Below are 26,450 nucleotides of genomic sequence, written 5' to 3'. Positions count from 1 at the left end.
CTCCTGCCTTAGACCACCAGGACCTCCCCGTGGATAAATGAGAGGTTTAATTACTGATCACCGCAAGAGAAAGGCTAGGAGAAACCCAGGATATCAGTAAGAGAGGGTAAGAAAGGGCTTATTATGGGATTAAATGGTTTTGAAGTGGTTCGGGGTGAGGTTTTGCTCTGGATAGGATGCTGTTGGGTAGTGGGAGCTTGGGAGTCAGGTACAATGGCTCACGTCTGTAATCTCAGCTACTCTGGAGGCAAAGATCAGGAGGATTGAGGTTTGAGGCCAGCCTGGGCAAAAATGCTCATCTCAACAACTACTCCAGGCGTACTGGCACATACCTATGATCACAGCTACCTGGGGGGTGGGAGGGTGGGGGGAGAAGAAGCATTGTAGGTAGGAGGATTACGGCCTTCTACCTATAGGTAGAAAGGTGAAACCCTACCTGAAAAATAACTAAAGTAAAAAATGGCTGGAAGTGTGGTTTCAAGTGGTAGAGCATGTAAGCGTGAGGCGCTGAGTTGGCCTGGCCATGGTCACATCTTGTCTTTGTTCAGACACAATGACAGAGGAGTCTTGTTTTCATTGTGATTCACTCGTCACAGAGCCCCCTCTGATGAGGATATCCTGTGAAGCCATTATGTCCACAGGATGCTGTTAGCTACGGACGCCAGCAGATGTGCAGCGACAGCAGGCCGGGCAGGGTCCTCTGTGGGCCAGCTCAGGGGGGTGGGGCAGGGGACAGGCCCTCCTCCTTTTAAGACCTCAGCAGACAGCCAGTGTTGGAGCTCAAGCCTGGGCCTGTTCAACGCGGGCAGACTGAAGCGTTTCTTCCCCCCTTGTTTGGTCTGAGCTGGTCTCTGGTAGGGGTAAGAAGCTGGGAATTGGTCCTGCAGTGCCACCTGGGAGAGGCGGTACATACAGGAAGTGCTGGGCAGGCCCTGGGCATAGGGAATGAGGATTAAAGGTTTCCTGAAGGCCACAGCTAATGGGCAACCGAGGGTGTCCAGTCCAAGCCGGCATTATCAAGATGGGGAAACTGAGGCCCAGAAGGGAACGGTTCCATGCTGGACCCTCTCACCCGGTTAGCAGAGTCACTGTCGCTCGTTTGTCAGTATTAACTCAAGGATTCTTAACCTGGTATCTGCCTGGGGTCCCTGGGTAGCATTTGTCTCCACCGCCTTTAGTTAAATTCAGGACCTTCTTCAATTATGAGTTTAGGACTATGGCCACAGCAGGGCCTGGAAGTTTGTCACTGACAGAAACCATTGCTGTTTTCACATCCAGCTCTGTGGCTATAGACATCTCAAGATACTATTGTCACTCGTCATTTCTCTGAAATCCCAAACTCCACCACTAGGCCTTGTTATTTAATATGTTAAAAGGAGCATATCTAGTGTAATATCGTAACAGTGTTCTTTGGAAACATTTGTGACAACTGTCCTTAGCATATTCTGTTCTTAGAATTCCTTGCATTTTAAGCATTTGAAAACCTCATTCTGGCGAGGGGAGCCTGGCTTCCCCAGATACCAAAGGAGCCCAGGCAACATGAAGACGAGTTCAAGAACCAATCCTCCAGTGACCGAAGAAGGCAGGTAGCACAGGGGTCCCCCTTACCTGAAGGGGACACACTCCAGGGCCCCCCATGGAAATCTTGGACAGTGCTGCCAGTATCTATTGTGTTTTTCCTGTAGGACATACCTTTGCTAAAGTTTAATTTATAAATGGGCACAGCAAGATTCACAAGAACTGTTAACAAAATAGGATAAAAATAACTCTACTGTAATAAAAGTTATATAATGTGATCTCTCTTTTTTTGAAAAGTATCGAGACACATATTCATATTTTTAGACTGTGGTTGACCTCAGTAACTGACACCCTAGAAGGCAAAGCCATGGATGGGGGTGGGGTATTACTGCATTACCGATTTGTTGCAGAAGGGGCCATGAGGCACAGAGAGGTTGTGCAGTTTGCTTAAGGCCACACAGCTATTGGGTGGAAGTGTGTTAGTATGTTAGTAAATCTGTCTGCAGTTTTTTTTTTTTTTTTGTTTTGTTTTTTACAGCTTTATGGGCTGCTATGGGGTTGTTCTATGTATCACACCACAAAAGCAAGTCTGGTTAATTGTTTCTCAAGGTTAAGGGAGATCAAATGCATTTATGCCATGTGGATTATTTTTCGGTCACCATTTGCTAGTCCCCATACCTGTGTCACTTTGGATCAATTGTCACAGATCTGTGATGTGCTTTACAAAGGGGGTATGATTACACACAGTTGTGACAAGTCACTGCACCTCATTTTCTTGTTAGAGAGCAGCGGCAATTACTTGTCACATTCGAGGGCTGGATGAAACACGGCTTTCCTCCATTCTGCAGGTGGCTCTGTGTTGAGTGGATGCTGTGTTTAAGGGACTCTGGTCACGAAGAGAAAATAGTAACTTGTATTTTGTCTGCTGCCTAATTTATGACCTTTTTTGTTTTTAAAAACAGCTTGGAGGTAAATTGATACATGAGAAACTGTACACACTTTAAGTAAATGCTTTGGTAAGTTTTAACATATGTGTTCGCCTGAGAAACCACTGCACGGTCAGGAAGATGAGTACATCTAACACCGTAATGGCCTCCTTGTCTGTAATTTAGAGGATGGTGTCTGAGCTGGGCTCTGGGAGTGCTGGTTTGTCTGTGACTTATGGAAGTGATGATAACAGTTGTCCTGTCTGTGTTGCCACACCACCAGAGGCTGCTAAGCCTGGGAGAAAAGCACACACTCAGACACCAGGGCTTCCTCTGCCCACCTCTAAAACCCTTCACAGCCTTTCTCTTTTGCCATTTGGGTCACTTCAAGCTGCAGGTGACAGCTCAGCAAACTAGCACTTTTTGAATCAAGAGATGAAAAGTCACAAGGAATCTGGCTTTAGGTATAGTTTGATTCAGGACCCAAGGTATCTTCAGACATGATGGCTGCTTTTTTCGTGTGCTGTCCTCACATGTGAGCAGGTTCTCCTCAGGAATCCAAAATGGCAGCAGAAGTGCCAAGCCGGCAGGGGATGAGGCTAGAGAGACAGGGAAGGACCAACCTTCCAATCTTCCTTACCCCAGGGTCACTTGGTAGTACACAGCCCTGGGAGGGGTTGAAGCATAAGAATGGCTCCATGTCAGATTTGAGTTCTGAGACGCTCATCCATGGTGTGAGGGCTGAGTAGTTGTTAAAAAAAATAAATAAAAATCTCTCTTTTTAAAGAATCACAATAGAGTTGGAACCAGGCAGTATTCTGCACCTAGTTTTTGGGATTTTATGTCCTTCATAAAGTCCCTGGGGGGTGGAATACATGTCTGCTAAGATTTTAAACCCCAAATAGCAACGGTCTAAACAAAAATTCGTCTTTCTCTCGTGAGATGAACCAGGGTGAGGATGTCAGCTTCTCCATTAAAAGAAATCCAAAGTGTTTTGATTGTTCTATCCTCCCAACCTACTGTAGCTTCAGTCTTCAAACTCACCCTGGTGCAAGCTGCTGGAACTCAAGCCGTTATGCCTGAACCGCAGGTAAAAGGAGGGCAAAGAGTCCAGTTCAAGTTGGGTCAGTTTCACCTAAGCAGTTTTCCCAGTTTCTACTCATAGAATTTCTTCTTACATATCATCTGCAGAGCCCCACGTCATCCCTTAGTATCACCGCAGTTTGGGAAATGTGGCCTTCTCCTCCTCTTCCTCCTCCTCTTCCTCCTCCTCCTTCTGTGGAACTGGAGTTTTAACTTAGGGCTTCACACTTGCAAAGCATTTACCACTTGAGTTGCACCTCCAGTCCATTTTTGCTCTGGTTATTTAAGAGATGAGGTCTCAAGAACTATTTTCTGGGGTTGACCTTGATCCATGATCCTCCCAAACGCAGCCTCCCAAGTAGCTAAGATTGCAGATATGCTCTGACCATTAGAAAGGGGTAGAAGAGATGCTGTTATAAGGTGATTTCTAGTGCCAGGCCATAAAAGGCCACGCAGCCTCTGTGTGATCAGCATGGGATGAGAACCAGCTTTGTGAGCCTGACCTGTTCAGGGACTCAGGACCTGGTGCTCACAGGGTCATGAACTTGCTTTATTCTTGTTATTTTTTGGAGGCATGAGGTTTGAACTCAGGGCCTCACACTTGCTGGGCCGGTGCTCTACCACTTGATGCACTTGCTTTAATACTCTGCTACAGTCTTCAGATTCTTATGATCTTATCTTTGAACTTGTGCTTTGTTGTGAGGTCTGATGGGACAGTGCAGTGGTGGCTTTGCAGTGAATATGTACACATACTTCCCCGCCCCACTATCCCCATGATAGATGAGGCCCGTGGCATGGCCTCTCTCACATTCTTGCCTTATAGGTGGTCTGGGATTGCTGCTCTCTTGTCTCCATCTTGAAATTCTTAATTTTATCTTTGAACTTGACATTGGAAGTGACGTCCAATGGGACGATAGATAGTGCACGTGAGCAGAGAAGACACCTACGATGTGGGTATCCACTGTTCACAGGTGGTGTCATAATACCCCATGACCACAGAGTTCTGCAGAACCCACAGAGCATGGCAAGTTCAAGGTGAGTGACTGTGGCTGCCTGGGCCGAGGCCAGCCATCGTGGAGCAGATACAAGTCTTCTCACTGTGCCCCTTCAGAACTCCTGACCTGCAGAATCCACGGGCACAACTAAATAAACTTGCTTGCGTTTGCTGCTGTGCTTGGGGTAATTTGATAGACAGAAGTGTACTATAGCTATTCGTCTTTCCCAAATGACTTTCTGTTCGTTTCTAGCACATCTTGTGTATGTGACCCCCTCCCCATATATCTGCATTCCTAGCGGGAAGCACACAGAGGGACAATTGCACAGATAAAGGAGCAGCCTGATGAGTTCTCAAAAATTGAATACGGGTGTGATTCTTACCCATGTCAAGAGACAAATGTTCTGAGCACCTGAAAGCTGCCTGGCTCCCTCCCTTCCCATTGCCTGACTTTGACACTCTCTATCCACTTTCCTCTGACATTTCCCTGTCTCAGCCATCAGATCCTGGATCACAGGTGCCAGGTGGGTTAGATGTTCCTTTCACGGTCTGTTGGGCTAGTTGTTGTCAAACTAGGTTCCTATGGCACCCTGGGTCCTTTCCTAAACAATTGGTAAAGAACAGGTGCATGGATCAGCTTCTCAGTTTAAAAGGTACCCTAAAATCTTTGGGGTCTGCTCCTACCTGTCTGAGTTTCAGTAATGACGAATAGGCAAGAAACAGGAAATGATGGGGACCCAGAAATCCACCAGCTGCACTGAGAGCAGTGTGCCACCAGGTGAGGAAGGTTCCACGGGGGTTTTCGTATGCGGTTCAGTAGATCTCTCTGGTCTCCAAAAGCAGTGGTGACATGAGTCCTACAGTGCCTATCCTGTGGGGAGTGGAAATTGAGACCCTGACAGGGGAAGGAACTTGTTCCAGGTCACACACTCAGGCTGGGAACAGGACACCAGCTGGTTCTGGACTACCCATGGTGTTGACCTCCTATTAGGCACCGTCCCTTGTGTCCTCTCCTCTGTCTGGTGCCCTAAGCCCTGCTGTTCCTCTGCTGCCAGGCCCTGGTCTCCCCTTCCTCAGTTTTCCAAGGCAGCCTGCAGCTCCTCACCCAGACCTCCCTCTTCCGCTTCAGCCAGCCCAACTCTTGCGGCACTTTCTTGTCCCCAGCACGCTCACTGCGTTTTTCTGTTGTTGGCTGAATTTCTGTCTGGTTTCTGCCTCCTCCCACCCACCCGGGCCGGGTCATTCCATCTTGTCTGTGGCTCTGTCCCCAGTGCCCAGCAGGGTTCCTAGCACATAGTAGTTTCTCAACAAGTATGTAGGGGAAGGAATGATCTTCCTGGAGTCTCACTACAACCCTGAGAAGTGTGTGGGGCTGTGCCACCTGTTTCCCTTTTACAGATGAGGAAAGTGAGGTCTAGAGAGGGAGGGGGACTTTCCCATCCCCTGTGATCTGTGGTCACAGCTAGGCCTGGCAGCTTGATCCTGACAGCCTCTCGGACATCAGTGTGAAGGGCAGGTACTGGCTGATGGTAGAGACCTCACCAACCAGGGGTGCTAGGCTTCCAGACCAGAGTTAAAGACCTTGGCTGCTCTTGCCCTCTCCACCAGGATCCTTGGGGGAGCCCCAGGAGGCGGACAAGGAAGACAGTTAGGCCCTACTCAGAAGAGAGTCGGGGTGCTGGCCTGTGGCCATGTCCTGAGGTCAGGGCAGGACAGTCTGGAAATCAGAGGCAGGAAGGAAGGTTCTGTCCCCACCTAGGCTCCAAGTCCCCCCAGGAGGGTTCAGCAGGGACAGTGAGCATTTGGGTTCATGGGGGAGTTCCAGCATTGGCCAGCTGGAAATGCTATGTGTGCAATGACTTCCTTTAACCTTGATCATTGGGCACACAGATGAGATGAAGCATGCACTGCAGAAGACACCTGAGTCCAAAACCACCTCCCCTGCATGTGACTTTGGCTACCTTTAAAAGGGGGTGATGATAATACCTATCCTATGTCTGGGTCATCTGAGGCTTCTGTGGATATCTGAAGGAAGTTCCTGGGTAGTGTTTGGCAAGGAAACTATAAGGAGGTGACTTCTCAGAGAATGGACAGTGCCCAGGCCCTGTCTCAGGTGCCATAGAGACTCTGGGTTCTCCCTATAAGGGACAGAAGCAGGACTTGGACCTGGTTCCCTGCAGAACCAGGGGGCAGCTGCTGCAGGCTGGGCCCTGCATCAGGGGACATGAAAGTCAAGTGGAAATGGATGGTTCTTCCAGGCCAGCCATGGTCATCTGCTCCTGGTCCACATAAGAACCTTTCGAGTGGCTAGTTAATGAAGAGTCCCGATTGCCGGCTGAAATTAGACTTTATTCTCAGGGTACTGGGGAGCTGCTGAGGGCTCTAGGCAGGAGAAGTGACTCAACTGTGGGTCAGAAGGGAGCCAGCCTAGGATGGGGCCCCATCAGGAGGCTGATGTGATCTTCTAGGCAAAAGATGAGGCTGGGCTGGGAGGGTAGGTGTGGAGGGCAGGCTAGGTGCAGCTCTTCTGCCCCACGAGGAAAGCCATGGCTACCCACTGCCATGGTTGCTCAGGTCCAGGTTAACATGAGATGTATTTTTCACCCACTCAATTCTGGGATCTTTTTGCTGCAGCAGCTTGGTCTGAATACTCACTGTGATGCAAGGAGGCCACTGCACTTCTCTGAGACTCAGTTTCACACTTGTAACATGGGGCAACGAGAGAACCTGCTGGGATCTAGGGAGAAGGTGTATCGAGTTAGCATGGAGAAGCGCTGACCTTGGTCAAGTCTCCCTGGCTGACCACATGTAGGAGTCACTCTGTTTCCATTTAGCCACAGGGAGAGGCAGATGTTTTCTCTCTCCTCCTCCTCCTTCTTCTCCTCTTGGCTACCACTTGAGCCATGCCTCCAGCCCTTTTGCTTTGGATATTTTTCAGGCAGAGTCTCTCATTTTTGCCTGAGTCAGCCTCAGACTGCAATCCTCCTACCTAAGCCTTCTGTGCTAGCCTGGCTTATCTGGAATAGGGTCTCACTAAATTTTCCCCCAGGCCTCCTGATACCTGCATCTCAAGTAGCCAGAACTACAGGAATGAGCCACCGATGCCTGGCTGCTCTCTCTCATTCTAACCCCCTCACTGGCAACTTGCTCAGGGAATAATAGGCCCCTGACTCTGACCAATCCAGCAATGGGATCTGGGTGGTTTTCTGACGAAGTCACTGGCAATTTCTCTCTAAAGCTTACAGGTGGGAAACTGATGGTCAGAGAGGGGCAGGAATTTGTCCAAGGTCAAGGTGGCTGGATCCAGCCGTTGGTGGGTATCAGGATGGGGGTCAGCCTTTGACAAAGGTACATTTTTCCTCTACTCTTCCCTGTGATCACCAGGTTCCAGCCACTCTCATCTCCCTGTGGGTCCTCAAGTTAGCAAAACTAGTGACCACCTCAGGGCCTTTGCACTTGCTGTTCCTGCTAGTGGGCTGACTCTTCCCACAGCTCTTCACTTGGCTACCTATTCCTTATCTGTTTAATCTTCAATTTAAATATCACCTTCTGGGAGGGGTCTTCCCTGATCACTCAAAGTTGAACCCTCTGTAATTCTCTTATTTCTACCTTCTGCCTATTGTCTTAATTTACAATACGTTAATTAATTTATTGATCTGTTTTTTGCCAGTCACTCCCTAAGCCTGTGCAGCTCAGAGAGTACAGGGTTTGGATGTCTGTCTTGCTCACTGCTCCAACCCCATCACACTCAGTCAGGCCTTAGTGCAGGTAGGTCCTCCATGCAGCATAGCTGTAGGAATGAAAGCCTGTGGGAATGACCATGCCAGGCCTGGCATCACACTCAACTCTCATGATGTCCCTGTGTGCCGGATCCTCCATGAGGCCTGGACCAGACCCCATTCTTTGAAGGGCACTCCATCAAAAGATGCTGATGCTGCTGTTGCCAAGGCAACATGGCTAGCTTTTCAAAGAATCAATCTTTGAATGGGAGCGGTGAAGGAAAACTCAGAGAAAGGGGTCAAATCTACCAGTCACTGAGATGAACTATCTCCACGATGGCCATCTGTCCCCTGCCCCCACATCACCTTCCACTTTGCCCATGGTTGTCTCTGGTGTATGACAGTGAACTTGCCCCTGTGTGGAAATTGTCCTTACTGGGGACATGTAGAGATCTCAGGAACAATGCTTTCTACCTGTCTTGACTCCACCAAGATCTACCAGGCACCAGTGGGAAAGACAGACTGGTCTGGAAGGCCTTTCCAGAAAGTTCCTTCAGCCCTGTGATAAGAAGAGGGGAAACCCTTCCACATTTTTGTAGGTGGCAAGAAGCCTCCAGGAAGTTCTCAAAGAGGGGACAGCTCACAGATGCAAGTGTGCTGGAAGTGGTGACTGTGCTGTGCTGCCTTGGATGAAATCCTTTCCCTCTCTGATTTCTCCATCACTTAAAATGGGGAGAACACTGGTCTGATTCAGGGAGAGGTGACCAAGATTTGCATAGGAACCTGCAGATGCTATGGTCCTAGAGTCAGTTCCTGTGAGCTGTGTCCCCCAGGAGACCCAGCCTTGGCCCAAGGCCACACCAGCTATGCCTCCCACAGGGCCCTGAGAGGCCATGCCTCTGGGAGCCCCAAGATCATTTTGTCAGCTGCCATTGTGAGTCAGTTCCACTGTTAGAAGGGCTGTTAGAGGTTGGCAAGTGCTCTGTGCCCTTACTGCACAGATGGGAAACTGAGTTTTGGACCTCTCTAAGCAGGGGCTCAGCTTCTGGGGCAGAGCCAAGACTGGGAGACCTCTGAGGAGGGGATACTGTGATGGGTGGACACACAACTCTAGCCTCTGAGAGAAACTCATGAGTTGTCCCTGGGCTCCCAAACTCAGGCAGTGACCCCTTCTCCTTCCCATGGACCCCACTGCAGCACTGGCTGAGGCAGGGAGGAGGAGCTGGGGTTCCACTTCGAGACAGGATGGATTCTGACCCAGGCATTGGTGGCCTACCAAACAGTCCCTAACTTAAGCATGAGTAGGCAGGGGTCACAAGGAATCCTGAGGGCAGCTATAGGGGTGGAGATCTGGCTTTCTGGGGCCAGAAGGACCCTGGGGACATTGGTCCACAGCACAGACAGGGACTTACTCTAGATCCTTCTTTGGGGATGGCAAACAGACCCTGCTTTTGGGTCTATTTTAACCCAAAGTTCCTTCCAGTGGTTTTTAGAGGCTGTTTAAAGCTGTCATCCCACCTGTCTACCTGCTAAGTAAATCCTCCCACCTGCTGCAGTCCACCTGTCTACTGTGGTCCTTGTAGCCCCACTCCCCCCAAAAAAGGTGAGTACAGCTAGGGGTGGGGGATGGGACCCTGGAGCTCCTCTCATGGTAGGTGAGGATCAACTTTTTCCAAAGGTTTCTGTGAACCATTTTCAACAGGGCCTGTTTTTAAATAAGTAAATTTGGAGAAAGCAGCCCATTCTAGCCCCTTCGTGGACATACAATGCATGCAGCCACATTACAGGCTCTGACAAGTCCTGTGGTTGAGAACTGCCTGTTCCCTTTGACTTAACCTCCCGCTTGCCCATGGGCACTTTAGAGGGAGCCCTGGTTATTTCCTATGGGACACTCTAGGCCATGCAGGAGTACAGGGATCCCTCTTAGATCCCCTGAGAGGCCAGTCCTGTGCACTGGACGTTGGAGCCCAGGAGTGGTGGAGTGTGGTGGGACATATGATTACCATTAGGGGACGGGGCAGACCCTTCAGCCTTGAAAAGAAGGTCCAAGGGCAGTCAAGGCTAGGGAAGCCGCCAAGGGACAGAATCCAGGCCTATCTCTGGGCAGCTTCCTGCCTGAAGCATGCTCCCACTTGCTGCAGTCCACCTGTGTCTTCAAGGAGCCAAGTTTGGTCTGTTCTCAGTCACATGGCAGGGAGCCCCTGCAGAAGGCAGGAGGGAGAAGAACGAGGGGTACCCAAACTCCCAACAGTTTACAAATCTGGGGTGGTGGGAGGGAGGCAGATGACTTCCGGGATTGTGGTGACCCAGGGTGTCAAGGACAAACTGTGCTGGATCCAGGTGGTCCTGGGCTCCTGGTCACACGCGCCTCCGGCACGCCTGCGCCTCAGGGCACTGGCCGCATCATCATGCGCGTGGCGCGCAGCGAGTAGCTGGGACCGCTAAAGTAGTGCCAGCGAATCCCGTTCAGCTTGCGGATGTGTTGGTCCACGGGGTAGAAGATGCCATTGAGGTTGGAGAGGCCACAGGCGTCAAACCACCACCCTGGTGGAAGATGGGGGGTCAGAGGCTTTGGGGAGATGGGGCCCTGGCAAGACCTCAAGAGGCTTTGCCTCCATGGAAAGCCAGCTTATTGCAGAGGAGCAGGCTGGGCATGGGTAGGGGTGGAGTCCCCATCACTGGAGGTCAGCCTGGGACTCTGGCCACCTCTCTAAGCTCCTCTGCCCTTCCTTGCTTTCTCTCTGTCCCCACTGTCTCCCTCCCTCACTGCCTTCCATCTTTCCCCTGCATCGAACTTCCACCATACTCTCTTGGGTTTCCAGATCTCTCTCTCTCCCTCTCTCCCTCTCTCTCTCTCTCTCTCTCTCTCTCGTCTGTCACTCACATGGTGTGTCCATCTTCATCTTCCAGCTTTACCCTCGGCTGCTCTTCTCTTTTCATCTCTCCCTCTGACTTCTCTGTCCCTGTAGATCTGTCTGTCTCCACGGCCCTATGACTCTGTCAGTCTCAGTGTCTCTCTCTGCTTTCCTCTGTCCCTGTCTTTGTGATTTCCCCTATCTCTGTCTCTCTCACTGTGTCTCTCTCCTTCCTGTCTCAACTGTCTGACCTCTGTTCCTGACAAGGAGCATGACTGATGCAGAGGTTGTGAGGAGCTCTCCTCTGCCTCCCCCTGGTTTCCCTGCTTCTGCTCCTAGTTGGCCTGGGAAGTGGGCAGTCCTCGGGCCTGGCATTGGGGCTGACAGGGAACTGACAGAGCCCACCTTCTTCTAGTATGGCTCAGAGAAAACCTGGCGGGGTCCCCTAGGAGGAGGTGTGACCAAGAAGGGATCTGTTGGAGAGAGGTATGGTGGAGCCCAGCTATGTACACTCACCTCCAGACATCATCTGGGCACACTTGCAGAAGCAGTTGTCATTGTCTGCATCACTGGTGCTGAAGTTGGTGTCCTGCAGGGCCAGGCTGGTCTGACGCCCAGCTGAGCCGCTGTAACCACTCAGAGAAAGCCTGGAGACCACCAAGAGGTGGGGATGGGAGAGGGGCCAGAGTCAGGCTGGGGCTGTGTTGAGGAAGGGCCTCCCAGGTTAGGTGTCCCCTCCAGTTGTTCAGGGATACAGGGGCCCCAGGACACTTTCCTTCCTGAATGTCCTCCTTGCCTGCTGTCTCCCAGGACAAAGTGCCTACTGTGTGCTGGGCTTCATCTCACTGAACCTGGGTCTTGGGCAGGAGCAAGAATGCTCACAACGAGGCTAACATTTTTCAAGCACCTACTATGTGCCAGGCATTGTTCAAAGTGTTTTATGTGAATTAACTTACCTCATTTAAGCCTCATGACACCATTTTATACATGAGGAAATGGGAATCCCAGAGTCAAAGGAACCCGCGTGTGGTCTCAGAACCAGAAAGTGTCAGAGCCAGATTCTGGCTGGGTGTGGCCTGACTGGGGGGCCTACACGTGCCCCCCAATCATCCTGAACCCTCGGCCCCATTCAGATCCTCCAGGCCCTCCTCCTCCAGGAAGCCTCCCTTGATCATGCCAGCAACATGGATCTATGCCCAGTGCAGTCCCAGCCCTGTGACGTGACCTTTGCAGCCAACGGGGGGAGGGTAGGCTTCTATTTATTTGCTGGACCCTGTGGCCCTACTAGGAGCATCCAAGCCTGCACAATGAAGATGGCATGAGTGGAGTATGTGTGTGTGGGCAGAATCTGAATTAAATTCCAGTACAGCCCCTTGGTTGCATGACCTCTGAGCCTCAGTTTCTTTATCTGTTCCAATGAGAACAGCAGTGACATTAATGTGACCTCATTCACTGGGTGACTGAGTGATGTCAGAGTGGTGCAGGAGTGTGGTGAGTGCTCAGCACATTCAGGGCAGGTTATTGTTTGGCCCTTGCAAGGTCAGCCTGGCCGGGGAGAGTGTGGGGACCTTGTGTAGGGACATCTTCAAAGGTAGCTACATCAGGAACTGTTTTGGGAGCAATTAAGAATGGGAGCAGGGCAGTCTAAGGAAGTGCTGGCCTCCAAGATAGGGCCTGGGAGATGCCCTTGGAGGGCCTACAGACGTGTGGGGCCTGTGTATGTGGCTGACTCAGTCTCCACACCTCTACTCAAGGGTATCAGTGAGGCAGGGGCACAGCCCTCCAGGTCCAGATGACTGTAACCAGCTAGGGAGCCCTAATTGTGCTCTCAGACCTGCCACCCTGGCTTGAAAACTGGCACCGCCTACCCCCTTGCAGAGGCCTGTCTGGCTGGAAGCTCCCTGGGGCAGAGACACACAGGATGCCAACCCACTCATAGGGTTCTGGATTTTCCTGTGGCATTAAGGATTCAGTGATGTCACCCTCTCCCTCCTGGGAGCCAGAATGGGAATCTGTGTCCTCTGGGGACCTCCACCTCATGAACTGGAAACTCCTCACTTGATTCTCTGTTTGATGCATGTTAGGCATGCTTCTGGCTCATGCCCAAGGAAACCCAAACACTCGAGTCTCTTGCAGATCCCAGGTGAAACACATGAGCTATGGTTCTTATGTGTCTGTGGACCTGTGTGTGAGTCTGCATGGCTGTAGTTGTGGCAGATGTGCATGTGTGTGTGTGTTGGTGTCAAGTTCATGCTGGAATGTCTGCTGTGGGCCTAAGTGTGTGCTCTGTAATCTGCCTTTGTGCTTGGGGTTTTGTGTGTGCTTACCCGTGAAGGGTTTTGCAAAGCACATTTGCATGCATATTTGTGTGTATGTGAGCTCATTTGCATAGCTTGGCATTTGCATGTGTGTGTTCTGTAGGCCCAAGTGTGTACCCCCGCGGTGTGGGACCCCTTCTATAGTGCATGTGTGTTTGTGCATGTACTTGTGTATCTCTGTGTTTCTGGCACTTGTACTTAGGTCTGGTGTGTAGGCACCTCTGGGAGATGTGTGCCAGGTATCTGTGCCTGCATCTGGTCTCCACCTTCCCTCACCCTGTAGCCATTTCCTCTGTGAGCTTTTGCATGCACCCTGACTGGGCTCCTGAAGGTCCCTACTACTGCATCTGACCAATAAGGGTCCTCCCACCAATATGGCCTCTCCCCAGCTGCCAAATGCCCATGTGGCGTGGCCTCTGAGCTTTCTTGTGGGGATCCCTTCCACCCCAGCAGTGGTTGACCCTGGAGGTGGGACCCAGGGCAAGCATCTGCTGTCTGTTTTCCCTGACCCTTCTCTGGCAGTTTCCAGGCCCCCTGTGATTTCCAAGATCCCTAACACCAGTGTCCTAGACTTTTTCTGCATAAGCAGACACTCTGTGCCCCGGCTGTCCCTGTGAGAGACTTACTCAGGTTTGGGGCACATACGACCAGTTGGATGCCAACTCTGCCTTTTTCCTGAACCTTCCTGTTGCTTGGGGTGCCCTTCCTCTCCACTCTCTGTCTGAAGCACAATCATCCACTACTCTTGAGGCCTCCCCTCCTCTTGAAGGCCTCCCTGAGTGCACAGCATCTCAAGGTCCCCTTCCCACACACTACTATATGAGTAACTGCAGGAAGGAGGGCAGGTTTGAGTCCTTCCCAGATGGCCAGCGCATGCCTGGCACAGGGCAAGTATTCAGGGCCCAGAGAGGGTCAAGTAAGCGTGGTCCTTGAGGCCTGGGCATAGCAATGGAGCTATGTGCAGGGAGCTCTCCTTGGCTAAGATGCAAAGCCAGAGGGAGAGCACCCAAGTCACACACACAGCATGGCAAGAGGGTTTGATTTTTTTTTTTTTTAAGACAGGGTCTTGCTATGTAGATCAAGCTGACCGAGATTTACTGTGTGACCCAAGCAGCCTTGAACTCATGATCCTCCTGCCTATCTCCAGAGTGCTGGAATTAAGGAGGTTCCAAGTTTAACACATATGCATACTTTGTCTGGTGGACATAAAAATATATATGGAGAGGGAGACAGAGAGAGAGAGAGGCCAAAATGTGCTATTTCTGCTTTTGTATGTATCCTTTATCCTTTTTATCCCTGGTGTTTACTTAACACATACCATATGCTAGGTGCCTTACCTACATTTCCCCACATTTTCCAGTGGGGAAACTGAGGCACAGAGAAGGCTGGGAAGCTAGTAAGTGAAGTCAGAATTCAGACCCAGGCAGATGGCTCCCAGGCCCTCACTCCTTTGTGCAAAGAGAAGCTTCTTCTCCAGGTATTTCTCCTCCAAGGCAAATGGCAGGGCTTAGACTTAGAGCCAAAGATGTTCTGCCCAAGAACTGGGTTTAGGAACAGAGACTTAATTGCTCTGTGTATGGAAGGCTCCCTCTACATCCTCTTATGCATTCACCCTGAACCAGGCACTGGGGGAGGTGGGGGGAAAACCACAGGGACCAGGCAGCCTGGTTCTGGCTCACAGACAGCAGGCAGACCAGGGGAGTGAAGGGGGCTGCCTCAGGGATAGTGGTAGGAACGCTATCTGCTGAACATTCATGTGCACCAGGCACCGAGCTAATGCCTTCGGTATCGTTCACACCTGCCCCTTGGAATGAGGTAGGGCACTCATTTTACAGATGAGAAGGTGGAGGAATTTGCTCAGAGTAGCCCAGAGAGAGAGAGAGAGAGAGAGAGAGAGAGAGGGAGGGAGACATAGAGAAGGGAGAAGGGAGTTAGGCCTTTTCTTCAGTGGCCAGCTGGCAGGGTGTGTGGCTACCACTGGTCAGCTGTGAGGAGTGTGTAGGGAGGCACTGCACAGCCCTGTTTAGTCCAGGTACAGGGGATGCTTTGCCTAGCTCTGTAAGTCACACCTCAAGGAGGGGCGCTGTCAGAGCCTCATACAGAGGGACATCAGAACCACCTAGCTGCAGGAAGAAGAGCATCTCATAGGGAGGGAGCATGGGGACATGCCATGGAGAAGTCCCCAGACATGGCACAAGGCCGAAAGTTCAGGAGGACAGATGCATTCCAAGATTCCGCAGGAGGGAACGACCTCCGTATTGCTAGAGGGTTGTAAGTGGGGAACTCTGGCATCACGTGAAGAGCCACTTGCCACGTGACTCTTTGCAGCCCTGTGCCTGTGAGTCCGTTCTGTCCCGTTTCAAAGACAGCTAGGACCCAGTTTGTCCTCAAGATCAGTGAGTTTCTCAGAGAGATGACATTGGTATGGAGATATGGTTAGTTTTGGCAGCAAGGAGGCCTGAGTTCAAATCTAGACTCTACCTAACTTGTCACTTTGGGCAAGGGACTTAAATTCAGTTTCCACATTGCTAAAGCAGGAGCAGTAATTCCTACATCAGAGAGTTGAGGGGAGAATTAAATGAGATGCCTGGAACACAGTAGGTACTCAACAAAGGCTCACTCATTTTCCTAAGTATGCCAAGAACCAGACTGAGGAAAGGGTGGGACCTTGAGGATCTGACAAAAGCCTTAGACCTATGCCTAAGAAACAGAGACCCAGAGAAATGTGACCTGGATGTGCCCAAGTTCACCAAGAGAGCTGTGGCAGGGACAAAAAGGGCCCAGGCCTCCTGCCTCCCAGCCCAGACACCTTCCTACATGGCCTCAGGGTGTAGGCCAGACTGGGCAAGTCACCCCCCCTCCTTTCTGGGCCTCCATAGGGCCTGACTTGGGGTGATTGACCTTGGAAGGCCCCTTCCTGCCCTAGGGATGGCGGCATCAGTGACATTCTCTCCACCCCACCCACTGGCCGGTATGTGCTGAGTGCTAACCAACCACCCAAATGGGGGACAGATGGTAGGAACAGGAGACGCCCAGGGACTGACCCTTGGTGCAGAGTCTGCAACCACTAGCTGGGGACCCCAGCCCACCCACAGGCCTGGGCCCCACGCCCACCTGTACAGCTGCCCCTCGCTGCCCAGATGGAAACGCTCATACTGGGCGTAGGCCTCGTGGCCTTCCCAGTCTTTCAGCTCCACACGCAGAGAGTAGGCCGCCCTGCTGGTCAGCTGGTGCATCACCTCATTGCCCAGCCAGTGCTCTCCAGCCGGGTCACCGAAGCCCTACAGGGAGGGAGGCAATGTGGCTGGCTGCATGCCCAGGAGGAAGGCTAAGTTCCTGGACGAGGGGCTGGGCTGGGCCAGGCAGGCTCCACGCCACTTTTCCAAAACCACGGTGCTGAATGGTCAAGTTCACAAGCACAGTGTGGGCGGGGGGGGGGGGGGGTGGAGTCTCCACCTCTAAGAGGAAAAAGACCAAGACATTTGTAAATGTAAAAGCTCATTAAGAGTAATTGAAAACACATTTCTCCAAAGTTCACGAACAGGCAAAACTAACCTGTGACTACAGAAATCAGAATAGCGACTACCTTTGGAAATGTACTGGCTGTGACGGGGCACGGGGGGAGGGGGGCCTCAGGAGTGCTTGGTGAACACATGTGAAAATCCACTGGCTTCACACCTCATATCTGTGCACTGACCATGGATGGTAAACCTCGATCAAAAAGTAAAGAATTTAATGAGCTGGTTGGTGCACAGTAGGGCAAACTGTACAGCACCAGGGCAGCCATTGAAAAACTTCAGCAACATAGAAACATAAAGCTGAGAGCCCTGGGAGTGTCTTGTCACCATTGTCCCTGGTGACAAGAAACGAATGCTCTTGGCAGAGCAGTTCAGCACCAAGGACAGGGGCGCACCTAAGCCCCACTCCTCATTTCAGTTCCACTGTGGCATTGGTCAGCCTAGGGTCACTTTGCCCTCTTTTGTGCATGCCTGATCTGAGCGCCCTATTTCTCTTTGTCATTTTAATGACTGCTTAAAACTCAATTGATTTGATAACTTAATTTGGTACTGATTTTTAAGAATTTACCAAATGAACGAGCAGACACGCAGGGCAGCATTGCTGTACTTCCTTGTGGGAAATAAGAAAATCCCTTTCTTGTTTCTTTTACTCTCAAAAGCCTTAAGAACTTTTAAGACTCTTGCCAAAATCTTTTACTCAAAATTTAATTAAAAAATTGGAAAACAATTGGGCGCTATTCCTCATCTTGTAAAATACACTTGGTCTTTGAGCCAAAAGTCCACACGAAAGAATTTGTCCTGTAGATATGGCCCTAAATGTATAAAAAGGCAAATTCATTTCTGCAGTGTTGTTGGACATAGGTGGAGGAGAGTTTTCTGTTTGTTCCTTTGCATTCTTTAACATTTTTAAAGTAATTAAAACAAAAAAATTAAACCAAAAACCAACTCAATTTTCCTTTCCAGGACATATGTCAGAAATGTCTAAAAGAGGCTTCAATTTCGGAGATGGTGTCCTGGAAAGTGAGTGTGCACAGGGCAGATCTGTGTGACGGTCTTCGGTTTTAGGTGAGAAGGGGGGAGGGTGAACCTGTCCCCTACCTGTCCCCAGCCTGTGCCAGCCTCCCTGGGGCAGCAGCCTTACCTCTTTGTAATCCTTCCAGTTCCGCTGGAAATTCACACTGCCGTTCTCACGGCGCTGGATGAGGGTCCACCCACCTCCATTGGCCTCCATGTCACAGAACACCTGGGGGAGAGGGGACGGCTGAGCAGGAGTCCCTCAGAGGCAGTCAGAAGCCAGGTCTAGGCCAGCCCAAACATGACTTGGCTGTTAGCTCCTCCCCTGCCCTCCCCCACCCCCCAGTAACAGGTGAACCTGGAGGTCAAGTCAGCAGGAAGATCCAAGTTCAAATCCCCCATCCACTACCATCATTTTCTAAGGTGACAGAAGTGGTGGCCTCTCAAGGTCTTCTCTTCATTTGTAAAGTGGGGGTGTTCATACCTCAACTCTTTGTGCCTCAGTTTCTGCTCTGCAAACTGGCATTATTGTGAGAATGAAACAAGACGAGTCATAAAATGTTTAGAGCACAGCCTGGCACACACTGAGGGATTCATTTGTTTCATTGCCATGCTGCTCTAAAGATGAAATGTCAGACTTTTTGTGTTGCTGCGACAAAACATCTGACGTAAACTTGAGGGAAGAGGGTTTATTCTGGCTTGTGGTTTCAGAGGGTTCAGTCCATTGTCATCTGGTCCCAGAACATGGTGGCAGAAGCTTGTGGTGGGGGAGGAAGCAGAGAGGGGGAAATAGGCTGGGCTCCAGGTATAACCTTCAAAGGCACACTCACCCCCTCCAGTGACCTCCTTCCTCCAGCCAGGCCCCACCTCCCAAAGTACCCACCACCTCCCAAAATAGTGCCACCGGCTGGGGACCACACATTCAACACACAAGCCTGTGGTTGTGTGTATTTAAAACATGACAAGCATAAAGTGCTTATCCACAGTGTAGACTCAGAAAACGCCAGTGGTGCTGTGAGTCAGTGGGCAGATGTTTTCTGAGCACCAACTATGTGTTAAGTTCTGTTCCAGGCACTGGAGATGCTGATACGGATAGGATAAAAAAAAAATCCTTTCTCTCAAAGAGCTTACTTTCAGCCTAACTTTTGTTCATATGTTATTTTATTAGCCAGTTCAGTACATGTTCAATGTTCAATAAATACAGACTTGGTGTCTGGCCCTGGATGAATCACTGATGAATCAGAGATAAGTCATCCCTTAGGGCTGGTTTGGTCTGGAGGAGGCTATGCTAGGGCAGGCAGACTTTTGCTTGTGAATATTTGGGGAGCTCCAGGAAGGAATCACTGGGCAGCCCTGGAAGGCTTCCTGGAGGAAGTGGTTTCAGAACAAAGCATCGAATGAAGATGTGTCTGCCAGGTAGAGACAAGTGGAATGGCATTTCCAAGAGAGGGCATGACAGGAACAGGGACTCTGAGATGGAAAGTGCCCACTGAGGGAGAATGCAGGGTACCTTTTAGTGAGGGTAAGAGAGAATACACAGAGGAAAACTTAGGCTTGGAGAGAGAAAAGCAAGGCAATATTAAAGCTGAGGTCTGAGCCTGGGTCTCTTGCCTCTGCACCACTGTTCCCAAATCCCAGCCATTCACACCTGCCCACATCTCACCATGGCTGAGTGTTTTCATTTTACTTTAAAATGGCATCCTTTAAAAAAATACTTAAATACACAGATTAAATGCATTTGAAAAGGAAATCCTACCCACACCATACATGAAAAACTAGCAACCTTCACCTTTGTCCGGATGATTGTAAAGCTAAATAGAATGAAAAAATAACATGAAATTCTAGCCAGAAAATGTTGCCAACCCAGGGTCCCAGGATTGATCTCTTTTTTTAGAAGGGGAGTTGGCAGGTGTGTGAGGGAAAAGGTGCCACTCTTCCTGGCACACTCAGAAGGAGAGAAAGGAAACTGCAAAGGGAATTTGAAGTGGGATGCCCAGCTGGATGTCCTCACAGCCTTCCCTCTGGGCCTGCCCCAAACCTCCCTCCTGCCGTTTGCCTCATGTCTGGACTGTCCAGCTCAGAGCAACAGGGAGCCACTGACCGAGGGCAATGGTCCACCACTGTCCATCACCCCAGTTGCTAATTCCCACGTGGAGAAGAGCCTCATCCTGACCTCAATCAAACTGTATGTAACTTAGAAATAAACTGCTCATGCAAAGATAACCCCTGGAGTTTGGGGGCTGTCTGCGATACCAGCTAGCATGGCCCTCTACCAACACAGAACTATTTCTTTCTATTCCAACTAGGAGCATCTGGAGAAGATGTGGCAATGGATGTGCCTCCAGCTTTGGGAACTTCCCTGCCTGGCTGGGGGTCTGGGAGGCAGGGCATCTCCCCTCCACTGGCATCTCAGGTGGTGGACACAGCCTGGTGCTGTCAGTGGATCTATCTGGGAAACCCTTAGCTGGGCACCTCTGACAGCTTCAGTTCTGGGAGCCCCTAACCTTCTTGGGCTGGGTCATATTGGCCACATGGATGGTGTAGACGCCGCTGACATTGGCCCCGGAGCGCTGGATCTCTGCACAGTCCTGGAACACCTGCTCGGCTGTCATCATGGAGGCTGCAATGGGACAAAGCAGACGTCAGCTGAAGGTGAGCCAGGAGATGGGAGGGACCAGGTGGGCATGCCTGCCCGCTCCATGCAGGCCGTGGGTGGGGAGCTGTAGAGACAGGGAGACAAAGCAGACCTGGGGCTGAACAATTGCAGGGGTTGCCCAGGTGGAGAAGGGGAGGGCCTTCCAGGCAGAGGGAACAGAATATGTGATGCCCCCTAGGTGGGATGGTCTTGGTGTGTGCAGTGGACAGATGGAGGGCAGAAATGGCCACAAACTGAGAGTTCTGCTGTTGGAGGGTAGGGCACGGCTAGCACAGAGAGGGCAGGGGAGGAAGAGGACAAAGAGGAGGCTGAGTTTCGGCAGGGCCAGCAGACTGCTGTGCAGAGAAAGAGCACTCCAGCCAGAGTGGAGTGGGCTGGAGGGAGGAGACTCACTGCATCTCCAATGAGGTCTGTCCCATCTCCCAGACCAGGCAACTGAAGCCCTCAGGGTGACGGGGTTGGCTCAAGGGCCCCCAGCCAGGTGGGCAGAGCTTTCTCTTCTTGGAGCTTCCTTGGGTGGGGACCTGAGATTACCCTGCAGCCCCAGGCAGAGGCCCCCCACCCTCCCTCCCTGGGAGAGCTGACCACTAGCTATCAAGGGCCCATGTTTATTCCCTCTGGACTGTTTCTCTGTTTCTGATATCAGGAGAACCCCCCGTAGCCCGATGGGCCCCTCAAGTCTGGCCTGGACAAAGTGTCTGTTGACATATGAACGTCTCTCTCTCCTCTCTCTCTCTCTCTCTCCTCTCTCTCGCCTCTCTCTCCTCTCTCTCTCTCTCTCTCTCTCTCTCTCTCTCTCTCAGCAGGATCCAATTAGGTTTGGGCTGTGGTCCCACCAGAACCCAATCTCTGCTCAGGCAGACACCCTGAGATGGGGTAATTTCCAGATGGATGGGTATCAACAACCAGTGAGAAATCAGGAGACTGCCAGGGGGCGGGACTTCCTGTTTTGGACTCATACCTGGACTGTGGCTCCCAGATTCCAGATCTAGGGGATATTTCTGAAAGAAACGAAGTGACCATGGCCCCAAATCAACCCTATGCTGTGGCTGACATTTCCTGGGTAAGGGTCTCTACTGCCCACCTGTCAGCAGCCCCCAGCTGTCCATGATCCATTGGGAAGGTGCTGGCCTAATGACCAGGTGGGATAGGCTTTATGCTCGGCAAGACAAGGCAGAGCTTGGAGCCAGCAGGGGGTTTCCAGTCACCCCTTCCAAGGCTCTGTCCACTGACAGTTTCCTTAGTCAACAAAAATGGCAGTAACAACAAGAGTGAAGTACTCACCACTATTGTATTGTGTTTCTGAGGTGCCAGGATTGACAGGTGAGTCTCTACATCATAGTCTGACCCCAGCCTGGGCTCCCGGGACTTCTGGTTGGTAATTTGTGCCAGTTTTGCCCTATTTTGGCTCTAGGCACTGTGCTGAAAGCCTTTGTGTGCATGGCCTCATCCATTCTCTGTGCCTTTTGTAGGTGAGGAAAATGAAGGTTCTGACAAGTTAAAGGATTTATGCAAAGCCCCAGTGCAGGTAAGCGAAGGAGCTGGGGCTTAAACTCTGATCCATCCAACTGCCAAGCCAGTGCCCTTCTACTATGCCTCTCCTCGGTCTCCATCCCTAAACCCAGGTCAAGCTGGGCAAACAGACAGCTGATGGACACTGCTGTTACACAGCCAAGGTCCTATCTACCTGTGTCTGTCCTTCTGACCTCTGAACCAGACTCCTGGTGCCTGACGCATAGGATACTTTCCTCTTCCTCCCTCCACCTGCCCAGGACAAAGCTACGCAGAGGGGCCATACTCCCTTCCTGCCAGGCTTCACTGATACCTGGTTTCTGTGCCCTGCCTCCGTCCGGCCCTTTGCCAGATGCTGGATCCCCTCTTCCTGTTTCTCCATCTAGACAGAGGGCAAAAGCAACTCCTTGGTGTCCTTCCCTGATGACAGTGGGGCAAGTGGTGCCCAAGGTGAGGGACCTGACACAACCTCCCACCAGTCTAGGGAGCAGACACTGGTCCCCAGCTGGAGACTGGTGAGTGGTAGCCTCAGGAAAAGGCGTCACCCAGGCTCTGGGCCTTGGGCTGAGCTACGAGAAATGCACACATGGGATTCATTCAGGCAGCCTTGTTGCCAGGGCTATGCACAAGCCCGTAACGGGCTCTGGTCCCTCCACATCTTACGGTTTGGAAGGCGCCCACCTCTCCTGCCTGTGGTTTCCTTGGGCTGTGGACTTAGGGTGGAACTACAGAGGGATCATCTGCTCCACATCCCTATCGGCTGTGGTGCCTGGAACCCTATCTCTGTCTCTCGATTCCTTGCCCTTAAAGGCACGCCAGCCTCCCCAAGGATGGCTTACTTCAGGAGAGCCTCCTCCTTGGCCTCTCTCTCCAAGCCATTCTGCACTCCAGGGCCCAGGTCTGGGCTTCCTAAAGGGAGCCTCCTCCTGTCTAAATCCCTCCTGTGCTCCTCCTGGACTCAGGCTCCTCCGCACAGCCCCTTAGGCCTGCTGTGGTGGAAGCTTCAGAAACACTGCTAGCAGAAAGGAGACGCTCAGTGAAGAAGCATTATTTCCTTCTTTCTCTGAGACCCCCAGAGACAGGGCTATGCTGTGCACTGCGGTCCCCCCGTACCACATAGTGGAGGCTCAAATGTGTGCCCAAGCTGGGCCTGGCATCGCCCTGGTCACCCGTGCTAGCCCTGCTGGGAACCAGTGTGCTGAGGCACAAGCCCAGGCCTGGTTCTCCTCTCTCACTGCAAGCCAGTGCTGCCTCCCTTTTGTGCTGCCCTGTGGGTTCAGGGATGGGGGCAGTAGGAGGAGAGAAGTCCTTGGAGTGTGTTGTGTCCAAACTCCCCAGTCTATGGGGAAACTGAGGCCCAGGGAGGGATTGGGCAACTCAAGCAAGCGGGGCTTTAGGGTGTGCCCTGGAACCCACACTTGTCAATCTGGCCTGTTGGTGACCTTTCTGTTATCCTCACCTTCACTGGACAGAAGGGGAAACAGGCCACAAGTGCGAGGCATATCCCAGGTCACCCATGGAGTTGGGGTGGAGTTGGGATTGGCTTCTTTCAGGACTGTTGTTTCTATTTTACAGATGGTCCCAGAGGGTGGGGCCTTTTGGCCCAGCCCCAGAGTGACCCAGGAGGGTAAGCAGGGTCTCTTCCGCCTCTCCCGCCCTCCTACCCTGCCCAGGCGCACCCCACTGGCTCACCTGGCCCCTGGCCCTGGGCCACTGCTTGCACCAGGTTCTGCACGAACTTCACCAGCTGATGCTGGTGGTGCTGCAGGAGGCTGGAGTTGCTGCCCAATGCATGGAGGCTGCGCTGCAGGCTGGCGAGGGCCTCATTTTGGCGGCCCAGCATGCTCCTCAGCCGCTCCTTCTGGTCTCGGAGGCTGGCCAGCTCCTTCTGCTGCTGTGTCTCCAGGACCTGCAGCCGCGTCTCCAGAGCGCTGTGGGGTGGGACACACAGGCGTGACTCTCCCTAGCCCAGCGGGCATGCCTGCACACAGCATCCGGGACCTTGGTGTGGCCTTGTGGAGGCTCAGAGAGAGGAGCATCTGGTTAGACTCACAGCCTGGCAGTGCCCACTGTAGGCATGGAGGAAGGAGGGGAGGCCCTGGAGTAACATGACTGGGGTCCAGTAGTACACCAGCAACCAGGTAGCCATGATGATCAGCCGGAAGATGCCAGAGACTGCTCTCTGGAGATATCCTTCAGGGAGTATGGGCAAAAATACCTGGGGTCAGGGTGGCAGTGCAGACAGAAGGACCCTGATTGCAAATGAGAGAAGAGAAACAGCCTAGATGTCCAACAGCCAGGACCGGACAAGTCTGTTCCATTCTGCCGCCCCTGGGAGTGTTTTGCAGCCACACAGAGGAAGGAGGCGGAGTTGGAAAGATGCCCAGGCCTTGGGCAAGTCACTGTCTCTGTGCAAAAGATAAAAGAGAAGGAGAAAAGGGATTCATGGGAACTAGAGAGGTGCTGGGGATTGAGAACGAGAAAAGCACAGAGATGGAAGAAGGAACATCATCACCACACTATGACTTCTGCAGAGCATGGGGACGGGGACAGGACTGGCTTTGACTTTCTTCCTCTCTTTCTTTCTGTGCCGTGATGGGGATCAAGCACTCTACTGCTTTTATTTTATGTGGGTCTCTTATTATTTTGGGCTAAAAACCAAAAGAGGCATTTTTTTCCCAGCTCTTCTCCATTGGCATTTTGTCTTACAGATTCCCTCCCATCTGTGAGATGAGATATTAGGAAAAGACTGGAAACAACCTTAGTGCCCAGTGACTGGGGAATGAGGAAATAAATACTTCAGAACATTGGGAAGGTGGAGACAAGATCGGGCATGCATGTCATCTTGGAACCATTTCCTAGAGAACCAGGAAAAAAAAATGAGGTGTAGAAGAGTGGTATGCTACATTGGGCTTCAAAAGGGTTTAAGAAGGGCGTTATGCACATGTTGGATATTCCTAAGAATGAGAATGTGGGCTGTCAGGCCAGAGCACATTGGCTTAGAGGACAGGGATTTTGTCTCTTGTTTGTCATTGTGTCACGTGTGTCTGTAATAGTGCCAGGTACAGGAAGAGCTAAAAAATACTTGTTGGCTGAATACCTGGAAGGACACACAAGAATGTAGAACAGGGGCACCTCTGGCTCCAGTGGGCCCCTGGGGGGGTGGATTTTATTTTACTCTATGTCCAGTTGAGCAGACTCATCCTCCTGATGAGGAAATGAGTCCAGCCAGGCACAAGGAATTTTCCCCAGGCTCCAAATTATAATGCAGGAAGAGGGAGAATTCGGGCACACTCAAGTCTTGGAATTCTCGCTGTCTTCGTGGTCAAGAGCTTGTTGATGACTCATTCCAGCTGTAATCTTGACACCTGACAGCAATTCAGAGTGACTGAAAGTCTCTCAGTCCTTGCTACCAAGATACCTTGGGGTACGGGAAGAAGAAGAACCATCATTCACTGCACCAAGTCAGGGGCAGTGGACGGCCTTTGGGCTTCTGGCCAAGCCAGCACGTGAAAACATTCTCATCTCGCCCTGTCACACACCTGTGGCTGGTTCAGTGTTTTTCTCCACTCAGCTTGAAACCGAGATACAAATCTGCCTTGGATGTGAGATTTCTCTGCCTTATCTACACACCATGACTATTTTTGCTCTGTAATTGGAAAGGTGGCTTGGTGCACATTTACATACAACACAGGTCTGATAGTGTGGCCAAGAAATGGCACCTGGCTTCTTGGGGGAAGGGAAGCAAGTATATAGGGCAGGTTTATTTATTTGCAAATAACTAAAGCCAACCTCAGTGGACAGGGTGGAGGGTGTGTGAATTCTACCTCAATAAAGCAATTGAAAATGATAAGATAAAGAAGGGGAGAGAGTCAGGCATTGTGGTGCACGGCTGTAATCCCAGTGCTTGCAGGAAGATGGCAAGTTCTAGGCCAGTCTGAGTTGTATATCAAGACCCTGTCTCAAAAACCAAGTGCCGGGAATGTAGCTGAGTGGTAGAAGGCTTGCCTGGCATATGCAAGACCTGGGTTTGACCCCCAACACTGCAAAGGCAAAAGAAAGAAAGAAAGAAAGAAGAAAAGAGGAGAATCAAAGTGCCCCGAGTCTCAGGAAAATCCCTGTTCTCTGTCCCCACCAAGGAGCCAGGCCCTGTGCCTGCCATGCCCCAACCCCTAGATTGTGTGAACTCCAAGCCTGGTTTCAGTATTTACTCAGCCCTGGCTCGTCAGCTTTATCCCTAGACCTAGCCCCACAAATGGCCCCTCATCCCTGTCCTCATCCAGGCCCCAATTCCATTCTAGACACTGGCCCAAATCCAGCTTCTAGCCCTGGCCCTA

The 26,450-nt window shown here is 51.4% G+C and overlaps 1 protein-coding gene across 2 annotated transcripts in view; it reads right to left on the bottom strand.

The window, feature by feature from the left end:
• Window positions 1-6,857: 6,857 nt before the first annotated feature.
• Angpt4 (angiopoietin 4) overlaps window positions 6,858-26,450 on the bottom strand; it is a 39,774-nt gene continuing 20,181 nt past the window's right edge. The window contains exons 4-10 of one of the 2 annotated variants that reach the window (XR_012448209.1): window positions 23,806-24,044; window positions 20,450-20,565; window positions 18,073-18,174; window positions 16,528-16,694; window positions 11,612-11,742; window positions 10,244-10,784; window positions 6,858-7,258 (exon numbers count right to left, since the gene is read on the bottom strand). Coding sequence is in view for 1 of the 2 variants with exons in the window: in XM_074074491.1 (XP_073930592.1) it covers window positions 10,627-10,784; window positions 11,612-11,742; window positions 16,528-16,694; window positions 18,073-18,174; window positions 20,450-20,565; window positions 23,806-24,044 (913 nt within the window). In the remaining variant the exon portion in view is untranslated. Of the gene's footprint in view, window positions 10,785-11,611; window positions 11,743-16,527; window positions 16,695-18,072; window positions 18,175-20,449; window positions 20,566-23,805; window positions 24,045-26,450 lie in introns of both variants that reach the window. The other variant, XM_074074491.1, reaches the window with a different exon arrangement.

This window comes from Castor canadensis, chromosome 5, assembly GCF_047511655.1.
Source record: "Castor canadensis chromosome 5, mCasCan1.hap1v2, whole genome shotgun sequence".
Lineage (NCBI taxonomy): Eukaryota > Metazoa > Chordata > Mammalia > Rodentia > Castoridae > Castor > Castor canadensis.
This window is presented reverse-complemented; position numbering and strand designations above follow the sequence as displayed.